Here is a 16,725-nt window from a genome sequence, read left to right as displayed (position 1 = left end):
TTTAAGAGTGCAACCATCAATATTGAATTTTTGAATTTCATAATCCTTCATATTATGCTCTGTTATTACTAATAAGTGTGGATTTATTTCGTCAATAATAATTTCTAATCCATTTTTACGAGATTCCAGATGTTCTATGTTTTGGTGAAATATTGTTATTTTGTTTTTGGAGGAGTCAAAGTTTGGTTTAGGTTTGTGGCTTGAGAAGTTCCAAAAATTGTGCTGTGAAGAGCTGTACACATTCTTAGTTAAGGCTATACATTCTTTGGGATTTGTTGTATTATTGGTAAAAAAGAAGAGGAAGGAACAACCATGTTACCTGATATCAATCCTGAACTGACTTCACTCACAGACACATCACTTTTACTCTGCTTTTCACTGACGCTGACATCCACACTAGTTGAGGGAGACACATTCTGCGTAACTGCAATGGCCAGGTACCAGATGAGGTGGTGGACTGGTCTGCTGCTCACTAGGCCTGCTGGTCTCGATGGTCGGGGACTGGCTTGACAAAGGTTGCTCACTCAGAGGCGAGGTGACACTAGAGACTGTGTTGAAATCTTCCATTGACGATAGCGATGAACCAAAAACAGATGTCTCCTGCAATTCTTGGATAGCAATTATATTGCGTAATCGTCTGACGAAAAAATGATGAGGCATCCCACTCCACAGTAACCTTTTGGAATTCTGATGATAACTTATCACCTCAACCATTGCACCAGTCTTTTTTTGGAAGTTAGTTGGATTTTTAATAAAGTGATTAGGTGAAATCAAATCCCTTACGCAACCCATCGCAGAGCATACCAGTTTTTTAAATCCCTTTTTCTGAAAATCTTTAGTAAGTTCGTTGAAAGCTGTGTCGTAATCGAAATGGGTTGGCTTGTTGAAATACTCCAACTTTGTTATAAGGCTACACACACCAGCACCCTTAGCACTTTTCTGATATGCTAAGAAATCGTTAATACAGTTTTTTTTTGCAGGTCTTCCGAACATTTTTCGAAATGTAGCTGCCACACCAGCAGTCATATTTCTTGGACTTTCTAGATCTGCTGATATTGTATGTGCAAAAGCGACATCTTCCATCTGTTGGTATTTCCTTATCATGTCCTTCATGTCCATATCGATGACTGAGATTGGTTCTTCATTCTCTCTGTTGATTTCTGGTCTTGAAATGTTCATTGGGGCTGGGGTATTTGCTTTTTTACTAAGATAATTATGTTTTTTATTTGAAATTTCATTATTTTTTTGTAATTTTGATTTATTGCAGTTTTCTGACATTCCTTTGATTGAGCTCTTGTTTTTACTTGCATGCCACTGACTGAAAGCATAGATTATAATACGTGCCAACTCTTGCTTACCTTTAACATTCAAATGAAGGCCATGAGTCGTGAAGTGAAATTTTTTTAATCTTCTTAGGTCAATTAAATTAACTTTTTTCAGCCTCACTGTCAATTCCGAAATGTAATTATTTAATTTACCATATTAATATTTTTATTCTGTGCGCTATACAATGGAGTGTCATATCTTTTGGGGATTGTGCACACAAAAACAGGCCTGGTGCTACTGACTAAAGACAGTTTTTTTTCTAGGTTACTGTATATATCAGTAAAATCATTGTTTAAGCTGTCATTGCTACCACCTAGAAATACAATTGGGTGCTTTGGTTCAGTTGTGGATGAGTCAATGACTTGATTCAAAGTTGTGTTGGCTCTGACATATCCGAACGTGTTGAGTTTATTTGAACTCATTTGGAAAATCATCAGTGGAACAGAGCTTCCCTGACTGTCAGAGCAGAAAGTGATGTCAGTAGTAGGGACATGAGCTTCATTTTGAACTTTATTTCTGACGGATCCATCCTTTTTCACCTTTTCCCTCTTCTTGTAGGTACCAGAGCTTTGTTTCTCATAAACAGACTGATTAGCATCTCCCATGTCTTCAAAACTGTCTTGGTTTTCATCTGTTTCCAAAGCTTTGAACCTGTTAATTACTGTTAATTCGGTGGCTATTTGTTGGTGTTTATTCGGTTCTTTGTTACCAGATTTTTTCTCAACTGTGGTCCAGGTGTCTTTTGATTTGTCACTAACATGGCACTCAGATGAACTCTCCTTTTGTATCTGCTTTACATGTGCTGTTTCATTTTCCAGTATACCATGTATGGTTTTATTGTTCAAAGATGATCTATTATTTATCATGTAAGCCATGCAACCTCTCTTGCGAATCAGCTCAGCTTCATCAACTTGCATGTTCAGTAAACTAGTTGGTATTCCTTGTCCTTTTTTAATGTGTTGTATCGTTTGTTCTATCGCCAGTATTGAATAAATCCTGCAGTCGTAACTGTTAATCTGCTTCTGACAGTCTATAGCTAGAAGTTCTGGCATCGGCTTTGTCACTTCGAGATAAGCTGTTATTTTCTGTAAAACGGCTTTTGCATGGTCAACATTATGGTTAATTAAAGAGTCATAGTGGAAGAATTTGTTGGCCTCCTTGTCAAAAAATAAAACACTCCAGTGTGATCCATCAAAATCATTCAGATGGTTTGCATCGTTTATTGGCATTAAAAAAAGTTGTTATGTATAAAATCAGCATGATTCAGCAAATGGTTGTAGTCATTGAGCAACTTAATGCCATACACAACAGCAGGATTTAGTAACAGAGTTTTATAACTGGGCTGGAGAATATTAGTACTTAACATATCCAAATAAACATGCATTGTTTGGTCAGTCAGCCACTGCTTGCTGAGAAGTTCCGCACAGGTTGTTATTAGTGGAGAACAAATTTCAGTTTGAGTCATTGATGTGTTGGTATTTGTGACTATAATACATTTTTCTTTTGCAATACATTTTGTTTCATTATTAGTTAGCTGTAGATCAGATATTGTGTTTTCTAAGCTACCATAACACTCAGAGCTCTGAGTTGAGTTTTCAAAGCTCCCTGAACATTCAGAACTTTGAGTTGAATTAAGAGAACTACTAGATGTACTTGGTGGATTTGTGTTTACTTTATTTTTGGTTGTAAAATTGAAACAATTTATGTCATGGGGTAACTTTTTATCCTTAATGTACAAGGGATTTTTTTGATCTAAATGTTTTCCCACCTGGAGATGTGATATAAATATCTACCTTTCCAGCATTTAAACCTTTCTTTCTCACCACCTCCTGTCGCTTCCACCCACTTGGGATATTCATAATTTTATTTATTTATTTATTTATATTTCATATGGAGCAAGGGGACTGTTTACAGGCTTATCACTGTGCCAATAGATAACAAGGAAAACACCAATGTTGTTGTTTATGAACACTCGGTGCCTACCTCCAGCTCAGTTATCATCTAATCAGGGTAAAACTCCAGTTACAGGACACCCAGTTCAAATATGAGTGACGTCACTTCCAGCTGGTTAACACATTCGCTGCTGAAACCTTTAAACAGGCGCTCGCCAATGGCGGCGAGGCCGGGCGGAGCCCCGACGCGCTAACTGAATCAGCGATCGCTATTGGTATTGAAATATCTCAGTAAGACGAATCACAAAAGAGCAGTGGTGATTGTTCTGCGTTACTCCGAAAGTGGACGCAGTTCACTGAAACACCCAAAGGTAGCAGCACTGCCTGGATCAATAACCAGAGTCTTTGTAATACGGCTCGAACTGAGAAAATCCCCGAAAACGGGACAAAAGCATTGCCAGACGGGATTTTACGGGCAATTTTTGTACCAACCTACACCAGAATAAAGCTCGCATTATAAGCTACAGGCTGGTAAAGATTACAACGTTCCCCGACAATGGCTGAGCTCACATTGAAACAATAAACATGACATTGCGCGCTCCCCCACCCGTGGACCCCCCGCTCCTCAGCTGAGACGCGCGGGGTCCACCGGTGGACCCGCCGCATCGAATGTGTTAAGTTGCAGGATTATCCTTGTCACTCTGGTGCATGAATTTTCAGGGAAAACTGAAGTTATCCAATAAAATAGTGCTGTGTTTGTTTGTTAAATAGAGTAATATACTTTAATAATACAAAATTTACATTATGCTTTTATGTTTTAAAAATCCCATATTTTGTTTGAGTAATACAACTAGATTTCTGTGTTTATAAATAGACTAACCAAAAATCAAGCACTTTTGAGGACTCTCCTGTAAGTAAAATTTAGAATTATAATTTAAATATTATCTTGTCACCGTGAATAAAAATTAATGTCTCATTTTGTTAAAAATATTTTAGTTCATTATTATAACTCACAACTTTGATTGTAGCTTATGTATTTCCTCAAAAACTCACTTTTAAATGTGGAGCAATATACACATAGACTTGCACTTTTTACCAACAGCAGACGAAAAAAAATAGTCCAAAAAAATAGTCCAATAATCCGTTCCAAAAACATAAGGAAATTAGGGATGGACGGGATTGAATTTTTAGTTCGGGACAGGATTTTTATTTCCTTCCCGATTTTCGGGACGGGACGGGACGGGATTTTTTTCTTTGCACAAAAAGAAAGTCTTGAGTATTGCAGTTACCAAAAAAGGCATAGAAATCAATCATTACCGTTTGTGGCACTGATCTATAAAAACCAAAAAAATGGGTAACAATTTACAGGTACCTATAGAAACTTGTGACTCGCGGTCGAAATGACTCGCGGTCACTGTGCGATCGTCAAAATGACGGCGGTCACGGGGTGATCGTCGGTATGACTAGCGGTCAAGGCGCGATCGTCGGTATGACTCCGTGGTCACGTCGTGATCGTCGGTATGACTCCGCGGTCACATCGTGATCGTCGGTATGACTCCGCGGTCACATCGTGATCGTCGGTATGACTCCGCGGTCACATCGTGATCGTCGGTATGACTCCGCGGTCACATCGTGATCGTCTGTATGACTCCGCGGTCACATCGTGATCGTCGGTATGACTCCGCGGTCACATCGTGATCGTCGGTATGACTCCGCGGTCATATCGTGATCGTCGGTATGACTCCGCGGTCACATCGTGATCGTCGGTATGACTCCGCGGTCACATCGTGATCGTCGGTATGACTCTGCGGTCACGGGGTGATCGTCGGTATGACTCGCGGTCACGGCGCGATCGTCGGTATAACTCCGCGGTCATGGGGTGATCGTCGGTATGACTCGCGGTCACGGCATGATCGTCGGTATGACTCATGGTCACGGCGCGATCGTCGGTATGACTCCGCGGTCACGGCGTGATCGTCGGTATGACTCCGTGGTCACGGCGTGATCGTCGGTATGACTCCGTGGTCACGGTGCGATCGTCAAAATGACGGCGGTCACGGGGTGATCGTCGGTATGACTAGCGGTCAAGGCGCGATCGTCGGTATGACTCCGTGGTCACGTCGTGATCGTCGGTATGACTCCGCGGTCACATCGTGATCGTCGGTATGACTCCGCGGTCACATCGTGATCGTCGGTATGACTCCGCGGTCACATCGTGATCGTCGGTATTACTCGCGGTCACGGCGCAATCGTCGGTATGACTCCGCGGTCATGGGGTGATCGTCGGTATGACTCGCGGTCACGGCATGATCGTCGGTATGACTCATAGTCACGGCGCGATCGTCGGTATGACTCCGCGGTCACGGGGTGATCGTTGGTATGACTCCGCGGTCACGGCGCGATTGTCGGTATGACTCCCGGTCACGGCGTGATCGTCGGTATGTCTCCGTGGTCACGGCGTGATCGTCGGTATGACTCCGTGGTCACGGCGCGATCGTCGGTGCCGTCACGTCGTTATCGTCGGTGCGGTCACGTCGTGATCGTCGGTATGACTCCGCAGTCACGTGGTGATCGTCGGTATGACGGCGTGATTGTCGAAACGACTTCGTCTCCTGCGTTCGCGGACCTATCGCTCGTAATAGCGGCGTCATCGGCACTCGCGAAGCGGCAAAATCGCCGGCGATCGGACTAAATCCCGTCCCGAAAAATTCCCGAATCAAATGTAATCCCGTCCCTATAATCGGGAATATTTTTTTCCCGAAATTTCGGGACCCGTCCATCCCTAAAGGAAATACAATGTGAAAATAAACTTGAGATCAAACTCCTTGGCTTGTGAGAACCAGGAAACAAGATAAAACATAACCTCAAGTAAACAAGCCCAAACGTTTGACATCAGTCCTGCTGAGCTCATCGATGTATATAACTCTACTGGATAGCGCACTAGGTGGTGGAAAAACGGTCCGTGCCCAATTGGCGGGATACCGAGGCGGACGGGCCGAATGAACCTCACTGTTTTACACAAACATACATTCACTCAACCTGCTCTGCTACATTTATTTGTTAACATAAAAATTTCAAATTGATATATTATTTTTCTGGAAAAACCAGTGCTTATTACTATGTAGTTATTTTTTACCTTAACATATTTTTTATAATTTATTTATGCAAATTAAAACTGATGATTGTTTTTTAACACCATTAAAAACATGAAAAATGTAGTAAGCGAGGAACTTTTTTATTTTTTGGTCAGGAAAAAAATTCCTGCGGCAAAGTTTTAGATCAAAGTATGAATTTTATTTTTTATTTGAAGCTTTTTTTGATACGGAGTCTGCTTGTATCCTTTTTAAGCGATTAAAAATAGGCATAAAATCGCGTGGCGCGGCATTGGCACTAGGAGCTCGGCCGGCTCAGCATCAGTTTACGGGATCTAGAAACTGCGTTTCTAGCATTTCATTATCATTTTATTACATCAAATATGTCATTACATTACGAAGAATGGTAACTAAATTTACAAGCGTATGTTTATGCATTTTAATGCTTACCGGTAGTCTATAGTTAACTAAATTATTTGAATCAAAGAATAAATGTTGGATTCCACAGTAGTATTTAGTACCTGAGAAAATATTTTGTTATTATTTTACTTCAGTGAGAATAATCAATACATTTGAGATATTGGCATTAAATATTATAGGCTAGACTCATTTTATTTAGCAACATAATATGTTTTCCAAACACGTTAATCGCAGTATGACAAAGAAACATACGCTATAAACAAAATATATATTCTTAAATGTTGCAAAGTATCTCAATAATAATTGGGCATCACAGCAGAAAATGATGACATGCTTTGTGATCAAATATTTATTGTGATATATTTTGCTCTGTTTAATGTTCAAATATTAATAGATAGAAATCTTTCATAACATCACTAAATTTCTTATGAGATTTACTTATGACACATAGTTTATAAAGTGTGAGCAAGTACGTAGATTAATTATATCTGCCTATTAAAACCTCCTTAAGTTCGTTACAATCAATTATCCTCAGAATATTTCCACAAAACTAACATAGCAATACACGGCGAGAGCGGGCACGACGCTCGCCACTAGGGTGACTCATGCCTTTATCCCCACTCCTCGCGGACAGAGCGAGGTAGCGACGGACCGTTTTTCGAGACCTACTGCAACCTGAGCGCGCAATCCAGGGAGTTATTATACATCGATGGCTGAGCTAAGGTGTTGTGTGAAGATTTTGGCTGCTAGTGTACTTAATTCAAGCAACCAACTTTTAAAAATAAATGTTGTGAATTGTGATTTTCAAGAGAGAGAAAACTGTGGACTTGGCTAATTTGAAATTCTATAGTTCAAAATCGTCATTTAAGTTTATTTACACAGCTTTACATTGTTTTATAGGTTAAAAATACATATGCAGCTTATTATTAACCGCTCCGAACTATCCGAATCCAAACCTCCCAATATCTGATCCGATCCGAACCGAGCCTCAACTATCCGATCCGATCTAAAATGAAATTTCACTATCCGCACACCTCTAAAATTAACAAATATTGAATCTTTTATTCCTGGCGCTTAAAGTGGTAATTTTAATTTCAACACATCCATCAAACTACAGGTTATTTCATAAGTAAACAGTCAAACTCCTAGACATGGTTCTATCTGGGTAAAAGTCTGGAATCATAAAGATAAATTCTGGAATTTTTTTTTCTTTTCAAACCGTTTTGTTAGCCTGATATCCACCATTTTACATTTTTTACTTAAAAAAATTTTAATTGTTCCAACTGATCTATATGAAACAATACATATTAAGGTAGAAGATAGCCTACATATGTTAGAACAGAGGATACAACAGTACATCATTTTGGTCCTTACAAATATTGTCCTATCTCTTATGGTTACATAACAAAAATGTAACTGGTGTTCTCCATCAACTATACAGATACAATCCTGTTTTAAGAATAATAGATTGCTCCTCTTCTTTGAAAGCAGTTTCTAGAAAAGATTTTGTACCTTTTATCAGAGACGATTCGTTAACACGTTCGCTGCAGGTATCCCATTGGCTGGGCGGTTGGAAATGTGAAGCACCCTTGGCGCGCCAGCGATCATCAAATGCAACAGACATGAAAATATTTCAGTCTTGACAGTGGCAAAAAAGCGGCGGTGAGGGTGCTGTGTTACCCCAAGAGTGGTCGTAGTTCACCGAAACACTCACATATAGCAGCACTGCCTGGAACCTTAGCCATTGTCTTTGTAATGTGGCTCGAAGAGACAAAATCACTGAAAACGAGACAAAAAGTGTTGCCAGACGGGATATTACAGGAAACTTTACTACTAACCTAAACCCAAACCCCCCCTAACCCAACCTATACCAAATTGAAGTATAGGACCAGCACAACATACTGACATAGTTTAGTTGTTCCCCGAAAAATGCTGAGGTCACAGTAGACCAACTTTTATAACACTGCCCCGTGACTCTGACCAGAGTTGTAAGCATGCTGTGCCAGTACGACATGACTCCAATCGGAGTCGTCAGCAGCGAAAGTGTTAAAAAGCGAATTAGGTCTTGTTGCCCATTCATATTTAAAGCACTCTTATTTTACCCTTCAGGAATGCTATGTAGACAAATTGTCGCCTTAAGTTAAAAAAATTCAAATGGTCGCCATTTTAAAATTTACAATTGTTACAGCTTTATTATTTTTATATTATAGGCCTTGTGTATGTTAACATGGTTACCAAATTTCATAATCATTGAACGAAAAACTTCAGAGATAAAAAAATTTTTTTATAAAAAACAAAATGGCGGATAACTGGGTAAATATGAATTTTCGGACACACCTTCACAGAAACTTTTTTTTCTTCCTTTTAGTATAAGGAATTATTTCCTAAAGTCCTGACAAGTTTTTTATGGACACCCTGTATAAAGCCCAAAGTACCCATGAACTTTTGAAAACCATGTACTTAAAATGATTGTCATGACGAGAAACCATGCGCAAAACTGAACAAATATAAAAGCTACATAGGATAATGCAGCATACATACATACAGTAATGCCCCAGTTTTTTCAACTATCATTATGACGTCACCAATCATCATATCCACAGACCGAGCGACGCAGTTGTGCGTCAGACATCTCTGTAGACCACTGCAGGGAATTCAGTGCCTTCAAATAGACCGTTACAAAGATATAAGCATTTTAATAACATTAGAACCCCGACGCAAATATGCGACGGCAGTCTTTTTTAATGTTTTGTATGAGTGGTTATAAACAAAAATATAACCTCTCTTAGAGGTTATGACTAGTGATTGTTAGTCCTTTTGTTGGTTAATTCTTTCTAGTTATATATAAGGATTTTAACAGATTTAGCAGTATGGCATAAACTATCGTACGTCACTAGTCCAAAATGTGTTTACCGGGCTCGTATTGTAATCCCGTACACTCGTCTGGTAAACACTCATTTTCAGGACTAGTAACGTAATATACTATTACACCACACTACACTGTTTTAACGAGCTTCCCACGCAAGGATTTAGTCCAGATAACAGCTGTTTGCTAAGAGTTCAATCAAATGGGCTTTCATTATGTACAACTGTACTGTAATGAGTTTTTATCGGACACCAACCAGCTGATTGTATTTGAAAATGAGCAATTATAAACAAAAACATGAGTGGTTATGAGTAGTGATTGTTAGTCCTTTAGTTGGTGGGAAAATATTGGGATTCATACAGATTTTTTTATGTTAAGCTATCTAGAGTAGTATGGCGTAAAATATCATACGTCACTCATCCAAAATGTGTTTACCAGACTCGTATGGTAATCCCGCACTCGACTTCGTCTCGCACGGGAATGGCCACACTTCATACGTTTATAACATATGAACATATGTCAATACACCTAAAACATATGTCTATAAACAAATGTAACAAAATATTGCAAACATCACTAATTGTGGTTTAATTTTACAGGGAATCGTTAACAGGAAAATGAAAAGCAGTGGTAATCTACCTTCAACATTAGCAACAAAATGGAGGCTCGACCACCATTTTGTGTTCAACCTAGTGGAATGTGAATTTAACCTTTGGGTAATAGCGTTGGCCAGGTTAAGGAATATCACTTCCAATCACTACATTTCAAAGATTCCTTTTAAGTGTGAGATCTTTGTACTAAACTTTTTGTTTTTAAATTTTTCATTAAATGCCACTGTTCCGAACTATATAATTTTAATGATCAAGTGAAACTATCGCGTTGTACATTGTTTTAAAAATATACCTTAAATAGATATTTCTTATTCCATCGCTTCTATATGTTAGATACTGAATCAATAATATGGTATGAATTCAAGTGTTCAGTTGGTAGCCTCATAATTGTAAAAGCTAAGACCTATTCTTTCCGACCAATCCTTGACTGTTCAAATGACATTTTTAGGAATGGACAACATTTAAAAACCAATAATACTAAATTTCAAAATTCAACATTAGGTATCTATTAAACTGAGAGAAAGTAAATCTAACCGATAAATATTAACTATTTATTTGAAAATTCTTCCTAAATCCAATTCATGAACCCCCACTCGTTTATAATCCAAATATAACTATAAATTAAAAATAATCAAAAATGAAATTTGATAGAAATATTTAAGGTTTATGTTCTACATTAAACCATTGCTAGTTAAATTTAAAATGTTTCTTGTTAGTTTTGTCCATCCCTAAAATTGTTTACACTGTCCGTTCTATCGTTGTATATATATATACTTAGGCTATGCGACTCTTCCCCATTTATGATAACAATGCGGGTTGAGTCTTATCGGCGATAATATATGAATGAATTATAATAAAGCACTTTATAAGTTAATAAGATGGCGTTTTTGGTTTGTAGTTGTTTTGTAACACTTTGCTTTATAATTACTATTAAGTTGCATCAAGCCCCTCAGGTCAGATTCAATCTTTATAATCTGTTGTAAATTATTTTTCTCAGTTTGCTCTAAGAGTGTAATTTTATATTTTGACTTTTCCAAAAAAAAAAAGAAATGGAACACCCGCGTTCAACGGAATTTATGTCAACATTAACCCCCATATGAAAACTAACGCTGATCTTCATTTTTTATAAAAGTTGCACATTAAAAGTCAACTGCTGATAGCAAATAGAAAACAAAGTTGATCATTACTCTTTCATTGATCTTTTACACCTTATCTAATTAACACTAGAGTTTCATACGCAGTTAACACTTTCAAATCTAACTAATAATAATTTTCTATTAGTTTTGGTATGAATCCATGGACCTAGTAATTTACAACCTAACTTTTAGATTTTCTTGTGAGTATTTGTCGTAGAGCATATTGAAAAGATTGATAATTTTATTGCAATCTTAGTCGGCAATGAGGCCACAAAAATTGTATCTCTCATTCCACATTAATGTCTCAGTAATTTTAAAGTTGGTAAACTCTAGATACGTCTTTTTAAAACTGATTTAACGAAAGTTTTTAAGGCTTATGAAAAGGTTTTGCCTGGGGGGTTCTTTGTATAAAAAAAATATATTTACCTTTTTTAAATTTTAGTAACTCTTATAACATAATGTTGGAGTAACCAAAAATCGGTTAAGAATGTAATGGATTCACTTAGAGACCAGTCCTAGTATGGCCATATTCAAATGGGATGTGAAGCTTGCACACAGCAGCAGGAAAACTTGTAACCAACCACTCACAATGAGTATCTACATACCACTAAAAAGCAAAAGGTCAGGTGCCTATAAAAACAATACTTTCTCCATATATGTATAGGGGGAAAAAAGTATATAAATTGGATTTTACTCTTAAAATTTTACCCAACAAGGGGGATTGAAAAATGTTGTCATAATAATAAATTATACTCTTATTTTGAGACAGCAAGTTTGGTGAAAGTGTATAGTAGGTGTGTCCAAACTATGTAAATAGCTCAGGCCTAAAAACTGACTTGAGGGGCAAATGATTTTTTTTTTTAATTACTCTGAAATGATTGTTAGGAAATAATTTTATCAAAAGTAAAAATAGATTTAACAAACCATCAGTGTTTATTTATTTTCAACCCAAACCGTCCAAAGTTTTGTATAACTAATATTAATTTTCAATTTTATGTTGCCGGCCTCTTTTTACCTTTCATTTGCCCATCAGATCCAGCAAAGCAAGGGTTACTACAAGGGCGAAATGTTATTAGTAAAAAGCAAATGTAATGATAGTCCCGCCAGGTACCAAGGTCCAAATCCTTGACATCGCTTGTCATGGATCCAAAGTGTGTCTTGCTACCGACTGAGCCACTGACTCATTGATCAAACGTGATAGCTTAGTGACATGGTGGGAGGATGAAACATAGGTGTAATACTTAAACTGTCATAGGCTGACCCTGATAGCAAACACCATTTCACTACCTATTTAAAAAAAATATACAGGGTGTTTGTGAACTCTCTTGAAAAACATCACAGGATTGTTCCTTGGATTAAGACAAGAATATCTTACATTATAAACATGGGTCGCTGGGCCCTTGTTTTCCGGCTGTCCGTCTGTATGTGTTTTTTATAAATAACCTTGTAACTAGAGTTTGAATTGAGGTACAAACATAAATTTGATACATTTGTGAGTCTTGCTGTGGTGCACAAGCATGCAAAATTTAATTTCATTGACTAAAGCCGTTTAAAAATGGCGGCGATCTAAAATCTTTGATGTCAAAATTACATAAAAACCATGGTAGTTACAAAAATAATACAAGAATAAAAAAATTTAGGAAATTTAATGACAAATCAAATGACACCTAGTGTTAAAAGATCGTACAACAAACAGCTGAGCTATTAAATTGTTAAACAATTAAAATTGGTTGTTTTGTATTCAATATTGGTTTTCCTGCAATAACATATCATTGTTAATTATTTAAAAATTAAATAACTCAGCTGTTTGTTGTTTGATATTTAAACACTTAGTGTCATTTGATTTGTCATTGAATTTACTAAATTTTGTTATCAGTTTGTTTATGTTGTAACTCTAATGGTTTTTAATGTAATTTGACGTCAAAGATTTTAGATGCCCGCCATTTTGAAACTTGCTTGTGTACCACAGCAAGATTCACAATTGTATCAAATTTAAAGTTTGTACCTCAATTCAAACTCTAGTTATAAGGTCATTGAGCGAAGCTCACTTTCCCTCACTTTGTAACTTCTTTGTAAGAGCATCAGAATGTAATGGCTTGACCAATTGATATGAAATTTGGCAAACAGCTACAGAATACTGAGCACAATGTTTTGGTAAAAAATATTTGAAAATTTCCTTCTGGATATTATTTTACGGGCCTCGCAATTTCGCTTGTTATTTTAATGTAAGTTGAAAGAAAAATTATATTGGGTTTTATGACGTATGGGTTTATATCTCGTTTAATTTAAATAAGACAAACATATGTTAATTGTTTGTAACTGTTTTGTTTACATTTCAATGTTTACTTTCATCCTAGGTTAAAGTTGGAATGTAACATTTTATCAATGGAAGTAACAGTTTTGCTATATTTGTTTTGAGCATGCCTCAAACAACATTTGGCCACATCGTAATATTGGCCGTCGCACCAATAATGCAAATATTGTAAGACAGTGGCGTCGTGAACAAGAAGAACCAGATGAAGCAGTGGCGGAAGAAACTGATAATGATAGGCAGTTAGCTAATCAATTCCAACATGAATTAGATGCACTAAAATTTTACACTTGCACTAACTGTCATCGCCAACAACTAACAGCCTCAGACCAATCACCGATTTGTTCGCGTTGTCGTTCAAATGCAACTAAATTCACGGCGTTAAATAATATGGATGTGTCAAGTGTCCCGAACGAATTAACTGACCTGACGATTGTAGAACAAATGTTGATTGCACGAGTACATCCCGCTATGCGCATTTACAAAGTACAAGCAAATGGTCAGGATGGCCTTCAGATGGTTTCACTACAAAGGTTATTAGTAAATTAACCTTAAGAATGTAACCATATTCAAATGGGATGTGAAGCTTGCACACAGCAGCAGGAAAACTTGTAACCAACCACTCACAATGAGTATCTACATACCACTAAAAAGCAAAAGGTCAGGTGCCTATAAAAACAATACTTTCTCCATATATGTATAGGGGGAAAAAAGTTACTACTATAGGTATTACTACTATAGTAATTGGGACCATAGGCCCAGTATTAACGACGTGACCGGAGGGAGTCCTAGACGTAAACTCCTACCGTTCACGTCGTTAAAGCTCGGTCTAGGCATGCAAGTTATGTATTTTAAATGTTTTTTATGTTATGTAAATATTTATGAACTTTGACGACCTTCGGAAGAAGTGACAATGTCCTTGGGAAAACCTGATGAAGGCTCCATTGTGAGCCGAAACTAGTTGTTACACAACCACTTGGATTGACAACATTAGAGGTATTTAAACCACTTTAATAATATTCTTGTAAAGGAACAATCCTGTGAAGTTTTTCGAGAGAGTTCACAAACACCCTGTATAATAGTATACAGGGTTAGTAAAAAGTGTGGAGACCCCCTGTTATTTTTTAATGGCCTATACTAGAAAAACTAAACTCGGCACACCTTTATAGCATGTTATGAAGTACTTTTTGGGCATAACCAAAACTTGGTGTATATCCCCAAAATGGGGGATTTTGGGGGAAACTCAAAAACTTCAAATGGAAAGACCCATCGAGTGACCCCTCATTTTGAAGGTACTGGTAAAAGAAAACCAACAACGCAAATAAGAGGTCTATATCTCAATTCAGTAAAAAATGGCAGCCAATTGAAATTCTCTCTTGGTGTACATCCCCAAAATGGGGGGATTTTAGGGAAAACTCAAAAATTTCAAATCGAAAGCCCCATTGACCCCTCATTTTGAAGGTCATAATAAAAGAACACTAATAACGTAAACTAGAGGTCTCTATCTTAACACAGTAAAATATGGCAGCCAATTGAATATAAAATTACGAGTATTTCTGATTTCTAAAGATTTCAATCAGCTACCATTTTTTACTGGATTGAGATATAAACCACTAGTTTGTGTTGTTAGTTTTCTTTTACCAGTTCCTTAAAAATGAGGGGTCACTCGATGGGGCTTAACTTTTAAATTTTTTGAGTTTCCACCAAAATCCCCCATTTTGGGTTTGGGAACCAAGTGGATATTAGGCTTAAAAAGTACTTCATAACATGCCAAAAAGGTGTGTAAAGTTTAGTTTTCCTAGTGTGAGCCGTTACAAAATTTACAGGGGGTCTCCAGACTTGGAAAGCTGTAAGTTAAATTTAACTTCTGATAATTTCAATTGGCTGCCATTTTTTACTGGATTGAGATATAGACCTCTAGTTTGCGTTGTGGGTTTTCTTTTACCAGGACCTTCAAAATGAGGGGTTAGTCAATGGGTCTTTGTATTTGAAATTTTTGAGTTTCCCCCAAAATCCACCATTTTGGGGATGTACACCAAGTGGTGGTTATGTCCAAAAAGTACTTCATAACATGCCATAAAGGTGTGCCGAGTTTAGTTTTTCTAGTATGGGCTGTTAAAAAAATAACAGGGGGTCTCCACACTTTTTACTAACCCTGTATATCGTACCTAGGGCCGAAAATGTGGTTCTGCCGGCTCGAGATAGTTTTTAAGTTTGAAAGGAAGTCAAGAACTTGAAACGATCGAGAGATGCAAAACCATTTCGGTCCTTAGTACGAACACCATTTTTCACCACACTATACCCTATTACCACTATTCACCACAATAATAATGCACACTGATAGTCAACACAACTAAAACTTTAAGGTTATGTGAAGATATAATTTGAGGACTTTTCAAATCCAAATGATTTGTATTTACTTCATACATGGAGGCCAACATTTTTAGTCTGTGCTTTCTTTCTACGATAAATAACCCTGGAGTTGAAATGACACTTGAAGTCTAAACAAGAACAACTAAAAAGTAAGTACTGCATGGATTCTTTAGCTTTTTATATTTCTATATTTATGACATAGCCTTCATTTTGACATACCTACCAACCATTTAAGAATTCCATATTGTATATTTAATTGAATTGTATATTTAAGAATTCCATCTTCTTTTCGTTATTACAGGTATTGAATAAATGGTTATGTAGTGTCGAATATGTTATGTTATGGACAGTAAACAGGGTCCAAGATTGGTTGTAGCTCTTTTGGGCACCTACACTTTAAAAGCGAAGTTGGCTGACTCCGGTCAAGCTGTCATACTATGCAATTGTCCATAATCCTTTCAACCTGACTAACAAGGAATTTCCTTTAAAACTAACCTTTTCCATGACTTTAAATAAGGCACATGGATGGACAGACGCTAACGAAGGAAGGATTCTACGTGCCGAACCCTGTTTATTAGCGAATTTCCCATGGGAATAAGCTATTACTGCAGGTCTCATGGTAAGACCTAGATCCGGGATTGATTTGCTTATCGTTTTAGGTCCCCAGAGGCCAAAAACACCATCCGTTCAAATTCATA

At 37.3% G+C, this 16,725-nt stretch overlaps 1 protein-coding gene across 3 annotated transcripts in view; it reads left to right on the top strand.

Annotated features, from left to right (window-relative positions):
- Nucleotides 1-12,269, top strand: part of LOC128983520 (casein kinase I) — a 122,056-nt gene extending 109,787 nt beyond the window's left edge. For all 3 annotated transcript variants that reach the window (XM_054402821.1, XM_054402822.1, XM_054402820.1), the window contains exon 8: nt 10,196-12,269. Coding sequence is in view for 1 of the 3 variants with exons in the window: in XM_054402822.1 (XP_054258797.1) it covers nt 10,196-10,206 (11 nt within the window). In the remaining 2 variants the exon portion in view is untranslated. The remainder of the gene's footprint in view (nt 1-10,195) is intronic.
- The last annotated feature ends 4,456 nt before the right edge of the window (nt 12,270-16,725 follow it).

Source organism: Macrosteles quadrilineatus, unplaced genomic scaffold (genome assembly GCF_028750875.1).
Source record: "Macrosteles quadrilineatus isolate MER2022 unplaced genomic scaffold, UCM_ALF_1.0 Scaffold_1__1_contigs__length_201487025, whole genome shotgun sequence".
NCBI classification, from domain to species: Eukaryota; Metazoa; Arthropoda; class Insecta; order Hemiptera; family Cicadellidae; genus Macrosteles; species Macrosteles quadrilineatus.
This window is presented reverse-complemented; position numbering and strand designations above follow the sequence as displayed.